At 36.1% G+C, this 19,065-nt stretch overlaps 2 protein-coding genes across 4 annotated transcripts in view; one reads left to right on the forward strand and one right to left on the reverse strand.

The window, feature by feature from the left end:
• The window catches only part of ERCC8 (ERCC excision repair 8, CSA ubiquitin ligase complex subunit), a 46,093-nt gene extending 30,870 nt beyond the window's left edge, over positions 1-15,223 (reverse strand). Inside the window, exons 1-2 of one of the 3 annotated variants that reach the window (XM_077117241.1) lie at positions 15,068-15,220; positions 5,740-5,835 (exon numbers count right to left, since the gene is read on the reverse strand). In XM_077117241.1, the coding sequence (XP_076973356.1) occupies positions 5,740-5,835; positions 15,068-15,144 (173 nt within the window). In that variant the 5' untranslated portion in view covers positions 15,145-15,220. Of the gene's footprint in view, positions 1-5,739; positions 5,836-15,067 lie in introns of all 3 variants that reach the window. The other 2 variants (XM_077117244.1, XM_077117242.1) reach the window with 2 other exon arrangements.
• A 58-nt stretch (positions 15,224-15,281) lies between these two features.
• NDUFAF2 (NADH:ubiquinone oxidoreductase complex assembly factor 2) overlaps positions 15,282-19,065 on the forward strand; it is a 224,688-nt gene continuing 220,904 nt past the window's right edge. The window contains exon 1 of the mRNA XM_077117245.1: positions 15,282-15,526. Coding sequence (XP_076973360.1) covers positions 15,400-15,526 — 127 coding nt within the window. The 5' untranslated portion in view covers positions 15,282-15,399. The remainder of the gene's footprint in view (positions 15,527-19,065) is intronic.

Raw genomic sequence — 19,065 nt, forward strand, 5'->3', positions numbered from 1 at the left:
CATGGCCAAGTTTGAAATTGAAATGTCTTTTAATCACTTTTTTTTCTTGAATGGTGATCTGCTAAATATGTTGGTGAAACCACTAATTGTTTCCTTTGACTAAAGGTAAAAACATGATTTACCGTAGATACGTCCTGACTTAGGCAACAAGGGAGATATTTAAAAATCAAGAAGCAATTTTGAGATAGAATTGATTATAGCGGACTGGAAACTCACGATTTTTTTCTGTCACTATAGTGTTATGGGATCTCGGGTAAGTCACTTGTCACTTATACCAAGAATTTTCTTTTAATTCAACAAACAAGTAGTTTGTGTCCATGGAGCGGTAACCCAACCAATTGTGGGTGTTAACTTTTGATTAGAAGGTTTCCATGGAGATGTGTCTCTACCTTTTCAAGGTGGGGTTGCTTACTGGAGCCATTTAAGAGCTTTAGAGCCCACTCAGCCAGAGACCTTTGGAGATGAAGAAGGAAAACACCCCTGGTGGAGCTTCATGAGACACGAAGCACGGAGAGAAAGCTAGATGTTGCCATGTTTACCACGTGTCTATGTTCGCCGGGTCTTTCCAGTTGATAGAAAAACCCTGAAAGTTATCAGCCTTCTTGAACCAAGGTATTTTTCCCTAGATGCCTTAGATTGGACATTTCTATAGCCTTGCTTTAATTGGACATTTTCACAGCATTAGAACATGTAAACTTGGAACTTAAATTCTCTTTTTAAAAAGCCGTTCCATTTCTGGTAGATCACATTCCAGCAGCTTGCAAACTAGAACACCAGGTATGGACTGTATGTGTGAAGACTGGTCAATAAGATATTTTTTTAAATGTAGCTTAAAATGTTTTCTCTTCATTTATCATTATTTCTTTATTGTAATGTTGGCACCCAAATTAATACCTGGAGTCACGTTTTCATACTAAGTTAATTTTAATGTTGCTGTTCCTCTAGTCATTCTGGTTTTCTGATTTCATTCTCTGGTAAAGTCATAAGGAATGGTTACTGAGAACAATATTCCCTAAGCTCTGGTATGTTTCTAACCATCTGTCTGTGCTCTTTTGTATTTGAAGAAGCAGTTTGGGATGGGCCACGATGGCTCAGCAGGCAGTGTTCTTGCTGGAAGTCCTGGTTCACTGCCTTCCCATGCAAAAACAAACAAACCAGTGTGACTGGTTATAAATCCTGACTCACATTTTATTCCTTTGGGTTTATATAAGAAACTTTCTTTGGGCATAAAACCCAAAGTCAATGTCTGATGACAACCTGATTTTCTTTCTATGTACTTCCAGATCTTATTTAGTCTAGGAAAGTTTTCTTGAATTATAGTTTTAAGAATTATTCTGTTCTCTTGCTTTGGTTTCCTTCTTTGAGAACTTTAATCATACGCTAGATCTTCTTTAATTATCTTCTCCACGTGTCCTTTTCTCTTGAATACTTTTCCCTTTGTCCATTTCTTTATTTAAAAATTTTCTTCCTTTATACCTTCCATTTCTTAGATATTCTCTTGCATTCATTTGCTTATTTCCTTAGGCTTTAGTCTTTATTTCTTAAATATTTTTCTCATTTCTAATTTTTCCTTTAGTTTTATCATCTCATTTCTGAGTTTTTCTAATTCCAACTTATGCTATTCTTTCATAGCTTATATTTTTAAAAATTTTAGCTAGTTTTGAAATATTAGGTTAGAGTTCTTGTCAGTTAGCACCTTTCTGGCATGACAAAATCTATAGGGATTTCACTCTGTTTTTATAATAATTTTGTAAGAATTTTGACCGCAATCCTATTCTTTTGCACATTTTTATGTAAAATTAGTTTTCTTCAACTTTTAGAATGGAGGCTTGGTTTTGAGTAATGTTTCAATTTTATATCTCTAGAATATTCGTTTTTTTTTGGTAAGGTGTTTTTGCTGGTTTGAAGCTATTACATACCCCAGTAAAGCCAAGTCCCTTAATCCCCATTCAGTATTGCTGGGTGGGACTTTTTGATTGTTTCTATGGAGATATGGCCCACCCAATTATAACTTTCGATTAGATGGTTTTCATGGTGATGTGTCGCCACCTGTTCAAGCTGGGGTTGCTTACTGGAGTCCTTTAAGAGGGAACCATTTTAGAAAAAGCTAGAAAGCTACCAGAAACAACAGAGCCCATGCAGTCAGAGACCTTTGGAGCAAGAGGAAAATGCCCCTGAGGAAGCCTTATGAAAGGAGGAAGGAAAGCTAGCACACATTGCCATATGCCCTCCCAGCTGACAGAGAATCCCTGAACTTCATCAGTTCTTTCTTTGGAGTTAAGGTATCTTTCCCTCAATGCCTTAATTTGGACATTTTCATGGCCTTAGAATTATAAACCTGCAATTTAATAGATTCCCCTTCTTAAAAGCCATTCCATTTCTGGTATATTGCATTCCAGCAGCTTTAGCAAACTAGAACAGTGTTCAAATTTGGCAACTTATGTTTAGATAAGTTGTGCTCAGCTCCCCAATTTTTATCAGAATCATTTTTTCATTTACTTTTATTATACTATATTGCTCAATTTGGATTGCATTGAAGCTGTTTCTCCTCAGAGGATGTTCTGTACTGGAATGGAGCTTTGGCTAGTTAGCTGAAGCAGTAATATGGCTTGGACTGTTCCTGTACTGTGCAACTTTTGAACTTACCAATAATATGGCGGATTTAATCTCCCAGTTTCAAATTGGCTCGCTGAATTTTCAACCAATCAGTTGGTTATTTTGGAGTTACACGTCTTTCAGATACCCTACTACTTTTCTTTGCTTCCACTGGCATAGATGGATCCTATAGTTCTCAGTGGTTTGTTCTCAATCATTCATATTTTGGAGTTTTTGGACACACTGGCCTATGATTTTGTCATCTTTGATTTCTTCATTTGTTTTAATGAGAGATTTGAGGAACTTTTAAACACTATGCTGTCATCTTCCCAGAATATACTCTATTCCTCAAACTGAAGATTTTGGCACGCCGTTCATTGAAAAAATTTTCATCTGATTCTAAAAATATATAACTAAATGTACAGCACTGCTGCTCAGAGTATCTGTCCATAACATGATAAGGAGCTTCTGCCAGAAATGAACACACTTCTTTCTTCATTGAGAAAGTCTTGCCATGGAAAACAATCTCAGCTCATCTAAACTGGTATAAACCCATTATCTTGTAGCAAACCAGTTAAAAACAGTTAACAAACTAGCAGCATGTCAAAGTAGCGCTCGTTTATAAACTTGCTTTACAACAAATTCAATACCAATTTGTAGAAAATTAGGTTAATTTAGAAGCATTTCTTCAAAGGCTCAGTTTTATAAACCATCTAATGTTGAGCAGCAAAGAAAGACAGCAAGTTAGTCATGCTGAAGTGTTTTTTTTTAATTCAACATCAGCTTTATAAAAAACATCTGTAGCTCAGTTACTCTAATTGTGTACATATAAAAATATCTGTAAATTTTAACAACTACCACTTTTATTTTGAGTGGTAAAATAGTACAGTTTGTTTGGACACGGTTATGAGTTACATATGTACCACAGCAATTCCAAAACCATTTCTGCTTCATGTTTTAACCCTGTGCTTTTATCATACCACTATGCATATATTATTCATTAAAAACAAATAATTTTATTTTCAATGTTGAATTTTTTAACTGAATTTGTAATGGTATTTATAATGTCATATGTTTCAACTTTGTTAGAATGGCTTCCAAAAACTTCCCTTTAATTCCATTAATTGGATAAAAAAATTGAATTGTTATTGAAATTAACTGACTTTCCATTTGAGCATCTGATGGCACTGATATAAAACTAAACATCATTTAACCGTTTGCACCTGACACTGGAGTCAACACAATAAGAGATATGGATTTGTATTTCCATCTGTACAGGAACACTTGGTATCAATGATGAATGAAATTAATTTGGAAGAATTTAGAAACCATAAAAGAAAATTCAGGTTTTATGGTATAATACACAAATGCATGTTCTGCAGTTCCACCTGTTAAACTGTAATTTTTCAGTAGTGTTCTTAACTCTTGGAATTTTGGAAATAAATGCTTCTTTATCATATTCACATATTCTGCTTTTCATTCTGGTTTTCAATGATATCATTACAACTTTCATGGTGGATAGTAAATATTAACAAATTTTTTGAGCAAGTTACACATACATTGATTTTCTTAAGAAAAGGAAAATCAATATTATAATTTACCATTAAAGAACACATTCCTTTTTAATTTCTTGCTTTGCTACCAAAAGAGTTTAATGCAAAATAAAAGTGTTAGTAAACAATGAAATAAATACTGGTAGATTTTTACTATGAAATAAAGGGCTTATTAAGACTTTAGCAAGAGGGCCACTTTTCTCTATATGCTCTTCAGCAAGACTCCTCAGCAGACATTTCTCAATCATATTTATGTACCTCTAATCTATAATTTCCCACATTTTCCACTGACATTACCAAATAGTAACCTACAGGCTTCATTTATTTCACAGGTCACACAACTGGCCACCATATCAAATGGCTGGCAGTTGTAGTAGTACTGAAAACTAGTACCCAAGATCAAAAGAAATCAGCTATCCCTTGTTGCTCAAGTCTGCATATGTTTTATAAACGAGTGCCCCACAGGTGTCCTTGAATGGGAGGTGCCCCACAGGGGTTTGTTGTACCTGGAAAAGGTCAGGAGAAGAAAAGCATTATTGCTGGTCTTCTTTTAGATTTAACATATGGTAAAGTGAAAATTCTGTCCACTGCACATGATTCTCATACATTACTAGAACAAGACCATAGAGGAAGCTGGATGGATCAAGTGGAAGTCTATCAGGCATATCTTGGCTTAACTGAATGTAAATAATAGTAGTAGTAGCAATACTTCATTACAGAATTAAAAATCTGGGGTAAATGCTAAGCATGACATGGCACTAAGACAGTGGGGATAAACCAGGGCTGTCCCAGGCAAATTGTTTTCTTCAATTACTTATGTATTTAATCTAATTATAGACTACATGAAGGATTCTGAACTTTTATCATAAGAGCAATATGGAGTCATGATGACTTTTCAGTAGAGACATTACATGTTTGATTTGTACACTCAAAGCACTTTGGCTGTTGTGTGGAAAATTGATGAAAAATAGTAAAAGTACACATGATAATAATGCTTTTGATTAATGGCAGCAGCACTGGAGGTCATCGTTTATGATTTGCAGGTCCTATGCTAACAATGTTATAAACATTATTTCAATTAATCCTCACAAATAACTTCTTAAGTATGTATTTTGGTACCCTTTATAGAGCTAAGGCAATTGAAGGTTAGAGAGGTTAGTTTATTGCTCAAGGTCACACAGTGGTAAATGGTTAAGCCAGAAGGAACTATAGTACAAGTGTGGATTGCTTTAAACTTAATCCTCCACAATATACTTCTACCTTTTATATTTATTTTCCCATTGGTCTCCTGGAGAGGAGCAACTATGTTTAAAATAATACCTCAAAGTGCTCTGCATCCAAAAGAAGTTCAATGTTTGTTGATTTAATAATGAATATATTTATATTAAAATAAGTTGGAAATGCTTTTATGTTTGACAATGTTTTGATGGTTTGCTGCTCTGGATTTAACTGAAATTAATAATATCACATTAAAAATGCTATAGTTTAGAAGTTTTACTAATTTTCTTTGAATATTCTACATAATTAATCTGAAGAAGATTTTTACAGCATCTTACTTAGAGAAATGATCAGGTAAGTATAATAAACTTACTATCTCCCTTCAACGGATTCAATGTCAAGAGTATTAACGCCACTGCCATGGATTCTTTCAACATCTCTGTCTTTGTTCAACTCCAGTCCCAAAACCCTTTAAGAAAAATATAAAAATTAACAAGAAGAAAAGAAACATAAAACTTTAAAAACAAATTCCTTATTTTGCCAAAATTTAAAATGGTACAAAAATTACAAGTAATGTTTAAATCCTCTTCTACCATATATCTGAAGGTATAAAGAATTTTAAGTCTGTCATAGAAATTTTAAAAATTACATCAGTACTAACAATTATATGAAAAGAATTTCCTCTAAGGTATTATCTTAAATTTTATTTCAGTTTTATTTTATTAAGATGCTTAGAAATACATTTTCATGAACAAAAAGATAAGTTCTGATAATGCACCAATTATCTTGTGGCAGAAAACTCAGACTTAACTGATGACACCTGGTGGATAAAAACTTAAATAACAAGATTTTTTTTTTTAATTCTCTGAAGTATTTTTTACACTTAGGTGGAAATGCAAAATGAGTATGTTTAAATAACTAAAAAAATAAATAAACAAAATCAAGTGAAGTCAATTAAATGTTTATAAAGACAAATGATGAACAAGTACTCATAAATTAAGACAAAGAAATTTCTGATATTTTATAAACAATGGCCTACAGTAGTTAAAACTCTGAGGGAAGGGAACTGTTTTCTCTGTTTAGCAAGACTATGATCCCAAGAGGTGAGGTCTATCTCTCCTGCTTAATTGTTATCTCAGCTGTTGTTCAACATGGGAGTGCCTGGTAGAGTCAGTAACTAGACCCCAGAGTTTCTTGCTGGAGGGCCAAAAAGTAAGAGCCAGGTATCCAAGTGAAGGGGAGATCACAGAGAGGGAGGAGCTAAGGAAAGAGACCCCATAAAGTTGTTATGAATTCCAGGACTCATCCCAAGTGAAAAATGCATGAATCTAACCCTAAATAGCATACAACTGATTTTGAGAATCAAACCAACAGACAACTACTCAGGTCACAGTCTAACCACAAAATGGTGCAAACCTGGAAGAGATCTGAAAAGCCTTTGAAAACTAAACTGAAATTGGAACCACAGTCCACAGAAGAAGGTAGGAACTTGCATTGTAAGCTAGTCAATTGCCTGTTAAAACAAAAATGTCAACATCTTCATAGGACTGAAGGGAGACCCAGTATCTCATACCAGAATATTCAAAATGTTCATGATACAATATAAATTTACTCAACATATGAAGAGCCATAAACATTTCAACTTGCATGGGAAAAGACAATCAACAACAGCAAAGCCGAGATGAGAGAGCTTGGAATTATCTGGCAGACTTTAAAGCAACCATTATAAAAAATTCTTGGGCAAGAGATTGTGAACATACTTGAAACAAATGTTAAAACAGAAAGACTGAGCAAAGAGTAGAACATATAAATAAGAACCAAATGGGAATTTTAGAACTAAAACATAAAATAGCCAAAATTATATTAACTTGGATGGGTTTAATAGAAGACTGAAGATAATAGAAGTAAGAGCCAGTAAACTTGAAGATAGATCCCTGGAACAATGATGTCTAATATTTATGTCACTGTAATCCCAGAAGGAGAGAAGAAATAGTATGGTGCTGAAAAAATAATAACTGTAAATGTCCCAAGATATAAATTTACAAATTCAAAAAGAGGAATAAGTCCCAGCCTAGGATAAACCCGAAGAGATCCTTGCTCAGACACATCATAATCAAAATTCTGAAACTAAACACAAACAAAAAAAATCTTCAAAGCTGTCAGAGAAAAATGATGAATTTCCTACAGGAAAAAAATAATATTCAAATGACTGTAGATTCCTTTTCAGAACTGTGAAGGACAGAAGGAAAAAACACAACATTTTTAAAGTGCTGAAGGAAAATAAATGTCAATTGAGGAATCTATATTCAGCAAAAACATCCTTCAGGAATGAAGATGAAATAAAGGCAGTCTCAGAAGAAGGAAAACTAAGAGAATTTCTAGTCATGGAACCTTTATAAGAATTGCTAAACAAAGTTCTTCAGTCAGAAGGGAAATGATATAAGAAGAAAATGGTACTTAAGGAATGAATAGACAGCAAAAGAAATGGTAAATATCTGGATAAATAAAATAGACTAATTTGTCTTAGTGTGCCAGAACTTCTATGTCGTATACCACACAACAGAATGATTTAAACAATAGGAATTTATTGTTTATGTTTTTGGAGGCTAGTGGTCCAAACTCAAAATGTGGCAAAGCCATGCTTACTCCAAAGTTTGTAGCATTTTAGAGATGGCAACCCTCCATCACATGGCAATCCCTCTGGCTTCTCCTACTTCTGGCTTCTACTGACTGTGTTCAAACATCCTCTGCATATGACCCTAGTCATATGGATTAAGGCTCACACTGATTCACTTTGGCCTTTTCTAGATAGGATCCTTGAAGATCCTATTCACAAATGAGTCCATATCCACAGGACTGCAGGTTAGGACTTGAACATATTTTTATAGAGGACATAATCCAACCTACCACAGTATCCCTTTCGAGTTACTTAAAATATTTTTGACAATTGAAAATGAAAATTATTACATTTTCTAATAGAGTTTATAATGTATGTAAATGTAATAATAAGGCAACTATAGCTTAAAAGATAGAGAGTAAGGGATGATAAGATTTCTATACACAACTGAAATAGTGAAATATTGATTCTAAGTAGACAGTGAAAAGTTAAGTTGGGATTTTATACATCCTAGAGCAAATCACCACTCTTATCCACCACTGGGAGGAATATAAAATGGCACAGTCCCTTTGGAAAACTGCCAGTTTCTTAAAAAGTGAATATATACCTAGATTCACTGCTCTATGAGAAATAACAGCTTATGTCCAGATAAAGATTTGTACATGAACATTTATGGCAGCCTTATACGTTATAGTCCCAAACAGGAAACAAACTGAATGAACATCAACAAGAAAATGGACAAATTGTGTTGTATCCACAAAATGGACTACTCCTTAGCAATAGAAAGCAATTGATGCATGCAACAACATAGAGAAATCTCAAAGTAATGATGTCGAATGAAAAAAGTCAGAAAAAAATTATTAAATGTGTATCAAATTCTGGATATGCACATTAATCTATAGTTACAGAAAGCAGTCAAGTGGCTTCCTGTAGTAAGTAGGAGGGGATTGAAGCCAGGAGGGGAGGGAGAGATTACAAAGGACATGAGCAAACTCTTGGGTTATGGATATGTTTGTAATCTTTTTTATGGTGTATTCATAGGTAAAAACTCATTAAATCATATACTCATAGTTTAGGGTATAGCTTATTGTATGACAATTATACCTCAATAAAGCTGTAAAAAGAAGGGCATGAACGACGAACACATATTAGTGTTCACACTTTTCCCCTTAACCACTGACGGGCTTTTTGGAAGCAAGAGGAAGGACCTGGGGCAAATGGGACTGTATCGTTTAGCTAATAAACATCTCAAAATGAGGGGAATATTTAAATATACAAGCCATTCTCACCTTGAACAGTTTTGATAAACATGAATTTCAGTTATCATCATTTAGCTAAATAACACAGACTCCCAACAATATGGTTCAAAATTTCCGTTGTCACAGAATGTTAACTGTAAAGGAGTAAAGTACAAACTTTGCTATTAGCGTTTCAGTCCACAAAGCATCATATAAACAATATATACATCATGATCAGTGACCAATTTACATCATTTCTTTCAGAATCTGTGCGCCAGTTTGAAAGGATGTATGTACCCTGGAAAGCCATGCTTTAATCCTAATCCCATTTTGTAAAGGCAGCTTTTTCTTCTAATCCCTATTTAGTACCATATGTTGGAAACTTTAATGAGATTATCTCCACGGAGATGTGACTCACTCAAGAGTGGGCGTTAAACTGGATTAGGTGGAGACATGTCTCCTCCCATTCCAGGTGGGTCTTGATTACTTAACTGGAATTCTATAAAAGAGGAAACATTTTGGAGAAAGCAGGAGATTCAGAGAGAGCAGTGCAGAACAACATAGCCAAGAGAAGCAGAGTCCACTAGCCTGTGACCTTTGGAGATGAAGAAGGAAAATGCCCACTGGGGAGCTTCATGAAGCAAGAAGCTGGGAGAAAAAGCTAAGAGATGATGCTGTGTTAGCCATGTGCCTTTCCAGATGAGAGAGAAACCCTGACCGTTTTTGCCATATGCCTTTCCACTTGAGAGAGAAACCTAAACTTCATTGGCCTTCCTGAACCAAGGTATCTTTCCTTGGATGCCTTAGAGTGGACATTTCTATAGACTTGTTTTAATTGGGACATTTTCTTGGCCTTGGAACTGTAAATTGCAACTTATTAAATTCCCCTTTTTAAAAGCCATTCTGTTTCTGGTATATTACATTCCAGCAGCTAGCAAACTAGAACAGTCTGTAAATGTTTGGTCTCTTATGCATATATCATTCAGTTCACACACAGAGTGCAAATAATGTGGTTTTGTTATCTGTGTCCGAGACAAATCCACATAAAATTTTATAAAACAGGATAACCAAAGAAGAAATTGGCCAACAAAGATGAAGTACACCAAAGAAATGAAAAATGATAATGCTGAAAGTGAAATTGAAATTGAACATAAATGGAATAATCGATGAAACAGTTTATTGTGGGAATGCTGACACTGCTGCCATTTGAGACAATGGACATGGAAACCCCAAGGAACTTAATGAAGATGAACTTATTGATAAAAATAAGGAAAAGTGGTTGTGAGGAAAAGAATGAAGATGCCCCAGAGGAAGTGATGCTGGCAAAAAAACTTCACATTAAAGGAACTCTAGGAGATTATTTCATGACTTTCAAAACTCAAGGGTTACAATGTTGTAATCTGATCCAAACTTAGAACTGACAAATCCTCAAGATATAGAAAAGATGCTCATCTTGTATTGAAAAGAAGGCAAGTACAACTTTTGGTAAGTTTTTTTTACAATGAAGTAAAACACTTTAGTTCTCAATGTTTCTAATGTTTTCAATTGAAGCATGTTAAGTAAATGTTAGCATTACTGTTTTTCTTTTCCAGAAAAAGAAAGGATTTTAGAGTTTTGACAAAAAATTTTTAAAGATTATGGAAAAACTGTAAATTTTTCCATTGATTATTAAATCACTTTGCAAGGTTTCAGCTTACATGGTCATTTTTACAGACTTGCACTGCTGTGCAAAGAGTCTGAATAATCATTTGCCAAGTGTCTGAAGTAAAATTAAGTCTGCTGATTAGAGTGACATTATAATCTTTCTTTTACAAACCATACATATATATTCTATGATTTTCAGAATTTTTAAAAATGTGTTTTAAATTAATTTTAGTTGAAGGAAAACTTAAGATATATGTAACGCAATTGGATGTGAAATCCTTCTTAAGTAATTGTCTTTATTCCTACACATCAGAATAATTTGAGCTTTGAAAAAAAAAAAAAACCTGGTGTCAAGGATCTGTGAGGTTAAAACTTTGGCTTGGCATGAGAATTTTTTCTAAAAACCCTAGGTAATTCCAATATTTTGTCAAAGTTACATATTTTTACTTTCCTCCCAATTTTTATATTTGTAGTATCAGTCATATTTAATTGAACAGCATTTTATTTTTAAGCCATTTGTTTGAATTGAGTCTTTCAAAAACATTCCATTTAGTTTTATAAGAATAGCAACTCTCTTTGTATTCATATTTTTATCAGATCACATAAAAATTACATAGAATCATCAGTAAAACTGGCATTAATGGGGTTAGGGTTAAAAAAGGACTTTTGATAAGCACACAACTCAACTTGTTGGAGAGATGTGCATGAGATTATTAGAGTATAGGTTTTTAGCTAAAAGTGATAAGTATGTTCCTAGAATCAGCATGCTTTATAGAAAAAATGAAAAGGTGAATTAATCTGGTGATTTTGTTAGGATTCTGCTCACTGTTTTGAGTTTTATTTCTTCTAATGAAATGAGATGTTTAGTCTCGGAATTTTGACAAAGAGCTATAATTAGCTGTTTCCTCAGACCAGAGAGCTTTTGGAATTATAAGACTCTAAAAGACCAAATTTTTCAGAGTCTATTTGGCTCACATGATTTAAAATATTACTGATACAAGACTTCTGAACATTTTAGACTTAAACACAAGGGGGGTAAAGTGATGCTGTTTTTTTTCCCTTAAAAACAAAAAAAATGGAACTGCTATTTTCAATGTAATTGAAAATAAAACAACAGAGACAACAGGTAAATTCACTCATTTCCCAATGTTTACTTTGCTGATCATAATGGAAGAAATACAGTACTTGGCAGAAATAAGCCACATTAGAAGGAGAAAAAAATTTTTTTTGAGGAAAATTTTTGATACACTAAATTTTGCTTGAGTTCTTGCAGCCACTGTTGTAAAAATCTCTGGATATGTCTGTGTGCTGCAACCTATTAGAGTGGATGACTGAACTGAAAAGGAATTACCGTCAATTCTGTGTTAACTGGATTAGGGAGAGAGGGACAGCAGGAGATCCAACCCCACAACCCCAATCATGTTTAAAACTAACCAAAATGTGGTAAAAAATAGATTTAATGTTAACTTATTTAGTTAAAATTACACACAATATTTAGGCATATCATTCTAAAAGCATAATTCTGAAATCTAAAGATAATGCAATATTGTAGGACACAAATAGCTTGATGAAAGCAACAACATTACTATCATCAATTAAAATAGTTTATTAGTTTTGGAATAAATATGACAAAAGTGACAGCATGTCACATGTAAGATTAGGTTACAAAACTTTCTTGTCCTCTTTTGCTCACTTTGATAGAAGCCAGTGAGGCCATGTGGCAAGGAACCATGTGGCAAGGAACCATGTGGCAAACCCTGAAATCACTGCAGCCCCAGCCAATACCTTGATTACAGTCTTGCGAGACTCTAAGCCAGAGGACGGAAGCTAAGACACATCTGGACTCCTGACCCCAACTCCTAATAAATCTTTGTTGTTTCAAGCTACTGAGTACTTTTTACCCAGTTATTGATAATAAATAGAGCAATTGGGTTCTTAGGGATATTACAAAGAATCATATCATCAGTTTGTCAACAAGTAAACTGTTTTTTTTTTCTTTTGCTTTCCCCTCCTTCGATATAAAATTCTTGAAAAAGTCACTAATGTTGGTGGTTCTCCATTCTTGCTCTCTCTGTTATTCTCCGATTCACAAAATTCTTATTTTTATCCCCGCTATTCCTCTGAAACTGCTCTTGCCAAGGTCATTAGTGATTAATGTTGGTTAAATGCAATGCAGTTTTCATTCCTTTCTAATGCCTCATTTTTCTTGAGTGTATGTCATTCGCAGAACACTTGTTAAACTTTTATAGAGTGTCAAATCGTCTTCTAGGAACTGGGACTATAAATTACTTTTCTCATAGGGGTTAAGAAGACAGCAGATTACTAAAAAAAAGTAAGTGTGTATATATATATATATATATATATATATATATATATACACACACACATACTAAATTTCAATAGTAATAAATTCTATGACGAAAATAAAGCAGAAAGATGGGATAGAGAACTACTGAAAGCAAGGGAAGGGCATAGGGGAAAGCATTTGACTCAGTTGATTCCTTTCTTCTAAAACACCATCTTCTCTCAGCATCCGTGACAACTCATTTTTTTATTTTCTTTCTACCCTTCTGGTTATTCCTTTTCAGTTCATTTACAGTCTCTTCTGCCTAATCTTAAATGTTGATGTTTCTCAGGTTTTTTCCATTGAACTGCTTCTATTCTTTCTCTAAAAATAGTGCCAGAGTAATCTCACCTCCTTCCCATGACTTCATGTAGCATCTTACATTACAGATATTTAAATTTCTCCTATGCCACTATGTCCAATACTCTTCAACTGAGTATCTTCACAGGTTCCTCAAAATCAGTATGGGTAAAATTAATGTAATCATATTCCCTCTTATAAAACCTGCTTCTTCTTTGGAAAATGTAACCTTCATTTACCCTGCTACACAAGCCACGTATCTGGGAATCACTGTAGACTCCTCCCTTTTCATCATGTACTACATCCAATCAATTTCCATGGCCAGTTAAGTATATTTCTTAATTATTTTTTAAACCTCGCCACTTTCTTCAAACTGCCATCTTGCTGGTCCAGGATTCCATGAACTCTCTCCTGGCAACTGTAATTACAACAGTTGCCTAAGTTGGCTAGGTCTTGCTCTCAAATTCAATCCATGAAGCTGACAAAATGCAATAGTTGTCACTTTATTCTAATCTTCATACCTCTTGACCAAGCACATAAGATTCCTCCTCATCTAGTTTCTGCCCACTTCTCCAGCCTCATTCCTTGTCAGTGGCCACTACTGTCACCCTCCTTTGTTCAACACCTGGCCTATTGAATCATGTCCCCCATAAAGAAATGTTCAAGTCTTAATCAGTGTTCCTGTGGGTGTGAACCCATTCGTAAACATCTTGAAGATGTTATTATTAAATTGTGGATTCTTCTGTGAATAGAATCTTTGAAGATCCTATTTAGATGAGGCTAAAACGAATCAGGGTGGGCCTTAATCTATATGGCTTAAATCCTTATTAACAAACCAAATTGGACAAGGAAGGAGCAGCCAGAACTCAACAGAAGCAGGAAGTCAGTGGTAATCAGAGGAGCACATACAAGGACAGAAAGATTGCCATGAGATGGAGGACTCTGGGAGAAAGTAAGCCCTGCCAATACCTTGATGTTGGACTATTAACCTCCAAAACTGTGAGATGATAGAGTCCCATTGTTTAAGCCAACCCATCTATGGCATTTGTCATAGGAGCCCTGGCAAACCAAGACACTCATCTAGCTTCTACCTACCTCTCCAGCCTAAGCTCTTGTTAATGTCCGCCCCCCCCCCCCCTTTCTGATTTAGTCATGCTGAACTTTGTTCAATGCATGGCCTATGTACTGAATCTCTAACGAACTGTCTGACGCAGAAGGCATTTATTAAATATGTGAACCGACTTAATGGGCAAATCCTTGGAGGATAGTTATTCTTTAGGGGACATGATATGAGAAAGAAGGAATAAAGTAAAACCAAAAGATATACTCATTTAGACCTACAGTTCCTTCACTAGAATCGCGTGGGCACCCACCGCCGAAAGAGTATAAACAAGGTATTTCATTTCCACAAGAGCCACAAGAGCAGAAGCAGAGAGCACAGCAGAGTTTGCTGGGAGGAAAGTGATAAAGGGTTGAGAAAGTGTGGGACAAGGTTAACACGGCCGCTGTTCCTGAGACTAACAGGTCTGTGAGAGAAAGAAAGCAAGGTTTTCTTTACCTCCGTGTGGACTCCGCTCGCTGGAGGCGAAGAGGGTGGTCCAAACCCACTTGCCGTGCAGATAAAAACCCAAGCATCCCGCTCCCTCACACCGCCTTGACTACAGGATGCCGCCATGACAGAGCGCAGAGGCGGGGGTATAACGGGGCCTCCCATTGGCCAAGCGGTGAAGCGGTCCGACCAATGGTAAGTGCCTTTATTGGAAGGGCACGAAGATGGAGTGGGTTTGACACCACTAGTATTAGGTGGGGGGCGGGCCCACCAGCTGGGGCTCTCTTCCATCGGCACCCGCAGGTCCCGGTGCTACGCACGCTGGGAGCAGGCTGGACGGCATGGGTTGGTCTCAGACTTTGTTCCGCGGCCTCTGGAGAGCGCTATCAAAGGAAGTGAAGCAGCACGTGGGCACGGACCAGTTCGGGAACAAATACTATTATATCCCGGAGCACAAGAACTGGAGAGGTGAGACGAGAACGAATGCAGCAGTTGCATGGTGTCTGAATGAAGAAAAAGTGAGAGCGTCGGGTAAACTAAAACAGCGTGCGAGGCTGGATGCTACCTGAGGGGCGATCCAGAGCTCACTCACCCCGCCCGCCCCCTGGCTCCTCGGCCCGGCTCTAGGCTGCTTTCGCTGAGTGGTTTTACGCTGCGGCCTGGACGCGCGTCCCTGCGCCTTCCCGGACGCTGGCACGGGCGCACCCCATACCTCCCGGGGCCGCGAGCACCCTAGCTGGAGGACGCTAAGGGTTGGTCCTTGCCACTGGGTAACGTGGACAAGGGCAAGTCCCCGGAGCTCTTTGAGCAAAAGTGGCTCGCAGGGGCAGGAAAGTGGCTTTTTCTGCTCCTGTGTTCCCCTTGCAACCCCGCGGCCGAGTGGTGTAGTGCAGTGTAGTACATCCTCAGCGCCTCGGGTTTGTGCCTTCTTGGTGCTTACCTTTCTCAGCGATATCTTACCTATAGCGCTGGCCCCAGGCGTCGCCTCCCTCACAGTCAGAACCTTTCAGGACTAGGTCCTTGCACCGTCGGACAGAGTGGGAAGAGAGATCCGCACAAGAGGCTTCGTGTTTTTTCTTTCCCAGGAGTTTGTTTTCGGAAGCCTCGTTGAGCTGTTCTTGAGATCCATGACTCTAATCGTGGTGTTCGTGTCTAGGATTCGTCCGAAGTAGCGTAGGGGCTGTTTGGAGAGTTGGGAGGTGTTCCTGTCGGTTGGAATCTTGCCGCGTTGCGGCTGGCATAACCTCTTTTGTGCTGGTGCAGAAAATCTCAGGCTTTGGCATCTTGGTGTATAATCTCATCTCTGTCACGACGCTTAATAGCTGAGGGATCACGGACAAAGGATTTGTCCTCCTGAGGTCTCAAGATCCTCACTTAAAAATTAGGGAGAATAGTAACAGTAATACGGAGATGCATTAACCCCTTTTCAGAATTGTGTTCCATTCCTTTTCCGTAACACCTAACAAAGGAAACTACTCCTTCCTTATTTATACAGCACATGTAAACTGTATCTTATGGTTTGTAACTCAAATTTATTTTGCCTAGGATTTTTCTGTAACTTACTTTAAAATCTTAGACTTGTTTCCCAATGAACTTTTGAGACTGTGTCTTAACTTAAAAAAAAAAAAAAGCCCATAAAACACCTGGCTTGGTAGTTAAGTATTCCTTGACAGATTGTAAGCTGAATGTTTTTTTTTCTCCCATAAGTTGTCAGTAACGTTTGAAAATACGCAAAACGTTAACTTGAGTTTTTTAAATTGAAGTATAATTTCCATTCGGTAATATTGACCCTTTTTGGTGTATAGCTGTATTATTTTGACAGATGCATACAATCTTGTATCTCTCAGTATAGTTAAAGTAATAGAACACTTCCATTACTTCCCAAGTTCCCTCCTGCCTCTTAGTAGTCATTCTGTTAGCATCCCAAGTCCTTGACAGAATATTTTTTGCCTTTTCCAGAATATTATATACATTGAATCATACAGCATACAGGCTTTTGAATCTGGCGTATTTCACATAATGTACTGCACTTGAAATTTATCCGTGTTCCAGTAGCTTGTCCCTTTTTATTGCTCATTCATTGTATTGGTTTACCACAGTTTGTTTATCCATTCATCACCTAAAGAACTCTAGGGTGGTTTCTAGCTTTTGTGATTGTGAGGAAGGCTGCTGTAAACATTCTCATAGAGGTTTTTACGTGAACATAAGTTTTCATTTCTCTTGGGTAAATACCTAGGAGTGGGATTGCTGGGTTGTAAAGTAAATGTATAACTTTGTAGGAAATTACAATTGCTTTCCAAAGTGCCTGTGCCATTTTGCATTCCTTCTGGCAATGCATAAAAGTTCTAGTTTCTTCACATCCTTGCCAGCATTTTGTATTATGTTTTTTAAACCATTTTAATAGGTATATAGTTATAACTTATTGTGGTTTTAATTACCATTTCCCTAGTGACTGAAGGTGATAAGCTTCTTTCCATGTACTTATTAACCATCCGAAGATCTTTGGTGAAGTATCTCTTCAAATCTTCTGTGTGTTAAAAATATATATATTTGTATCAAATTTTTATCATTCATTTTAATGAAAATACAGTATCATTAAAGAAAGATTTAAATTAACGAACTCATGTCTATCCCACAATAACATGACTATATTCATTTTTCCATGTTCTTAGTCATCATTCATTTGTATGGATATTCTCTTAAATACTTATAATTGCAGGTATAATTGACAAAAAATTGCATATATTTAAAATGTACATTTGGGTAAGTTTTGACATATGTACAGATCTGTGAAACCATCAACACAATCAAATAATGAACATATCCATCACCTACAAAGATTTTTTGTGCCCTTTTCTAATCCTACCCTGTGTATCTCATGTTTCTTTTCTCCAGACCACCACTGATTTGGTTTTGACATTGTAAGTTGGTTTGTATTTTCTAGAATTTTATATAAATGGAAGCATACAGCATATATTTTGTTTTCTCAGACTTCTTCATTCTGCAGAATTGTGAGATTTCCCTATGATTTTGTGTATACCAAGAGTTTGTCCCTGTTTATTGCTGAGTAATATTCTGTCCTGTGTATTTACTATTATTATTATTTGTTTATCCATTCACTTATCCGTAGGTATTTAGGTTGTTTCCAGTTATGTACTATTACAAATCAATTATGAACATTCATATACAAGTCTTTGTGTGGACTTATGCTTTCATTTCACTTGAATAAATATCTGGAAGTGGAATGGCTAGATTATATTATACATAAAGGTTTAACTTGTTACGAAACTGCCAGAATGGTTGTGCCATTTTACGTTCCCACCGGTAGGATGTGAGGATTCCAGTTGCCCCACATCCTTATCAGTACTTGTTACGGTTAGTTTTCTTAATTTTAACCACTCTAATAGGTATGTATCTCATGTTTTGTGTTTTTTTCTTTAGATTATCTTTTTGTTATTAGTGAGTTGGCTTTTAAAATTTTATTTTCAAACAAAATACAGTGAAATTGACTTTTTATTGGTGTACCAGTTCTATAAACTTTAACTCATCTATATATTCATATAACCACCACCGAAATCAGTGTAGAGAACAGTTGTGTCATCCCAAAACACCCCCTCATGATAACTTTGTAAAAAATCACACCCTACCCCCATACCTAACCACAGCAACCACTGGTGTGTTCTCTGTCATTATAATTTTGTCTTTTTGAAAATGTCACACGCATAGTCTCATATTATATGTACTTTTTGAGACTGGCTTTTCCCACTTAGTATAGTGCCTTTGAGGTTCATTGAAGTTGTTGGGTATGTCAGTAGCTTGTTCCTTTTTATTGCTGACTAGTATCCCAATTTATGGATGTGCTACAGTTTTTGTTTATCCATAAAAGGACATTTGGATTGCTTCCAGTTTTTGGTGATTATAAATAAAGCTGCAAGAAACACTCACATACAAGTTTTGTGTAAATGTAAATTCCTTGAGTAAATACTCAGGAGTGTGATTGCTGAGTC

This window comes from Tamandua tetradactyla, chromosome 9, assembly GCF_023851605.1.
Source record: "Tamandua tetradactyla isolate mTamTet1 chromosome 9, mTamTet1.pri, whole genome shotgun sequence".
Taxonomy (NCBI): Eukaryota; Metazoa; Chordata; class Mammalia; order Pilosa; family Myrmecophagidae; genus Tamandua; species Tamandua tetradactyla.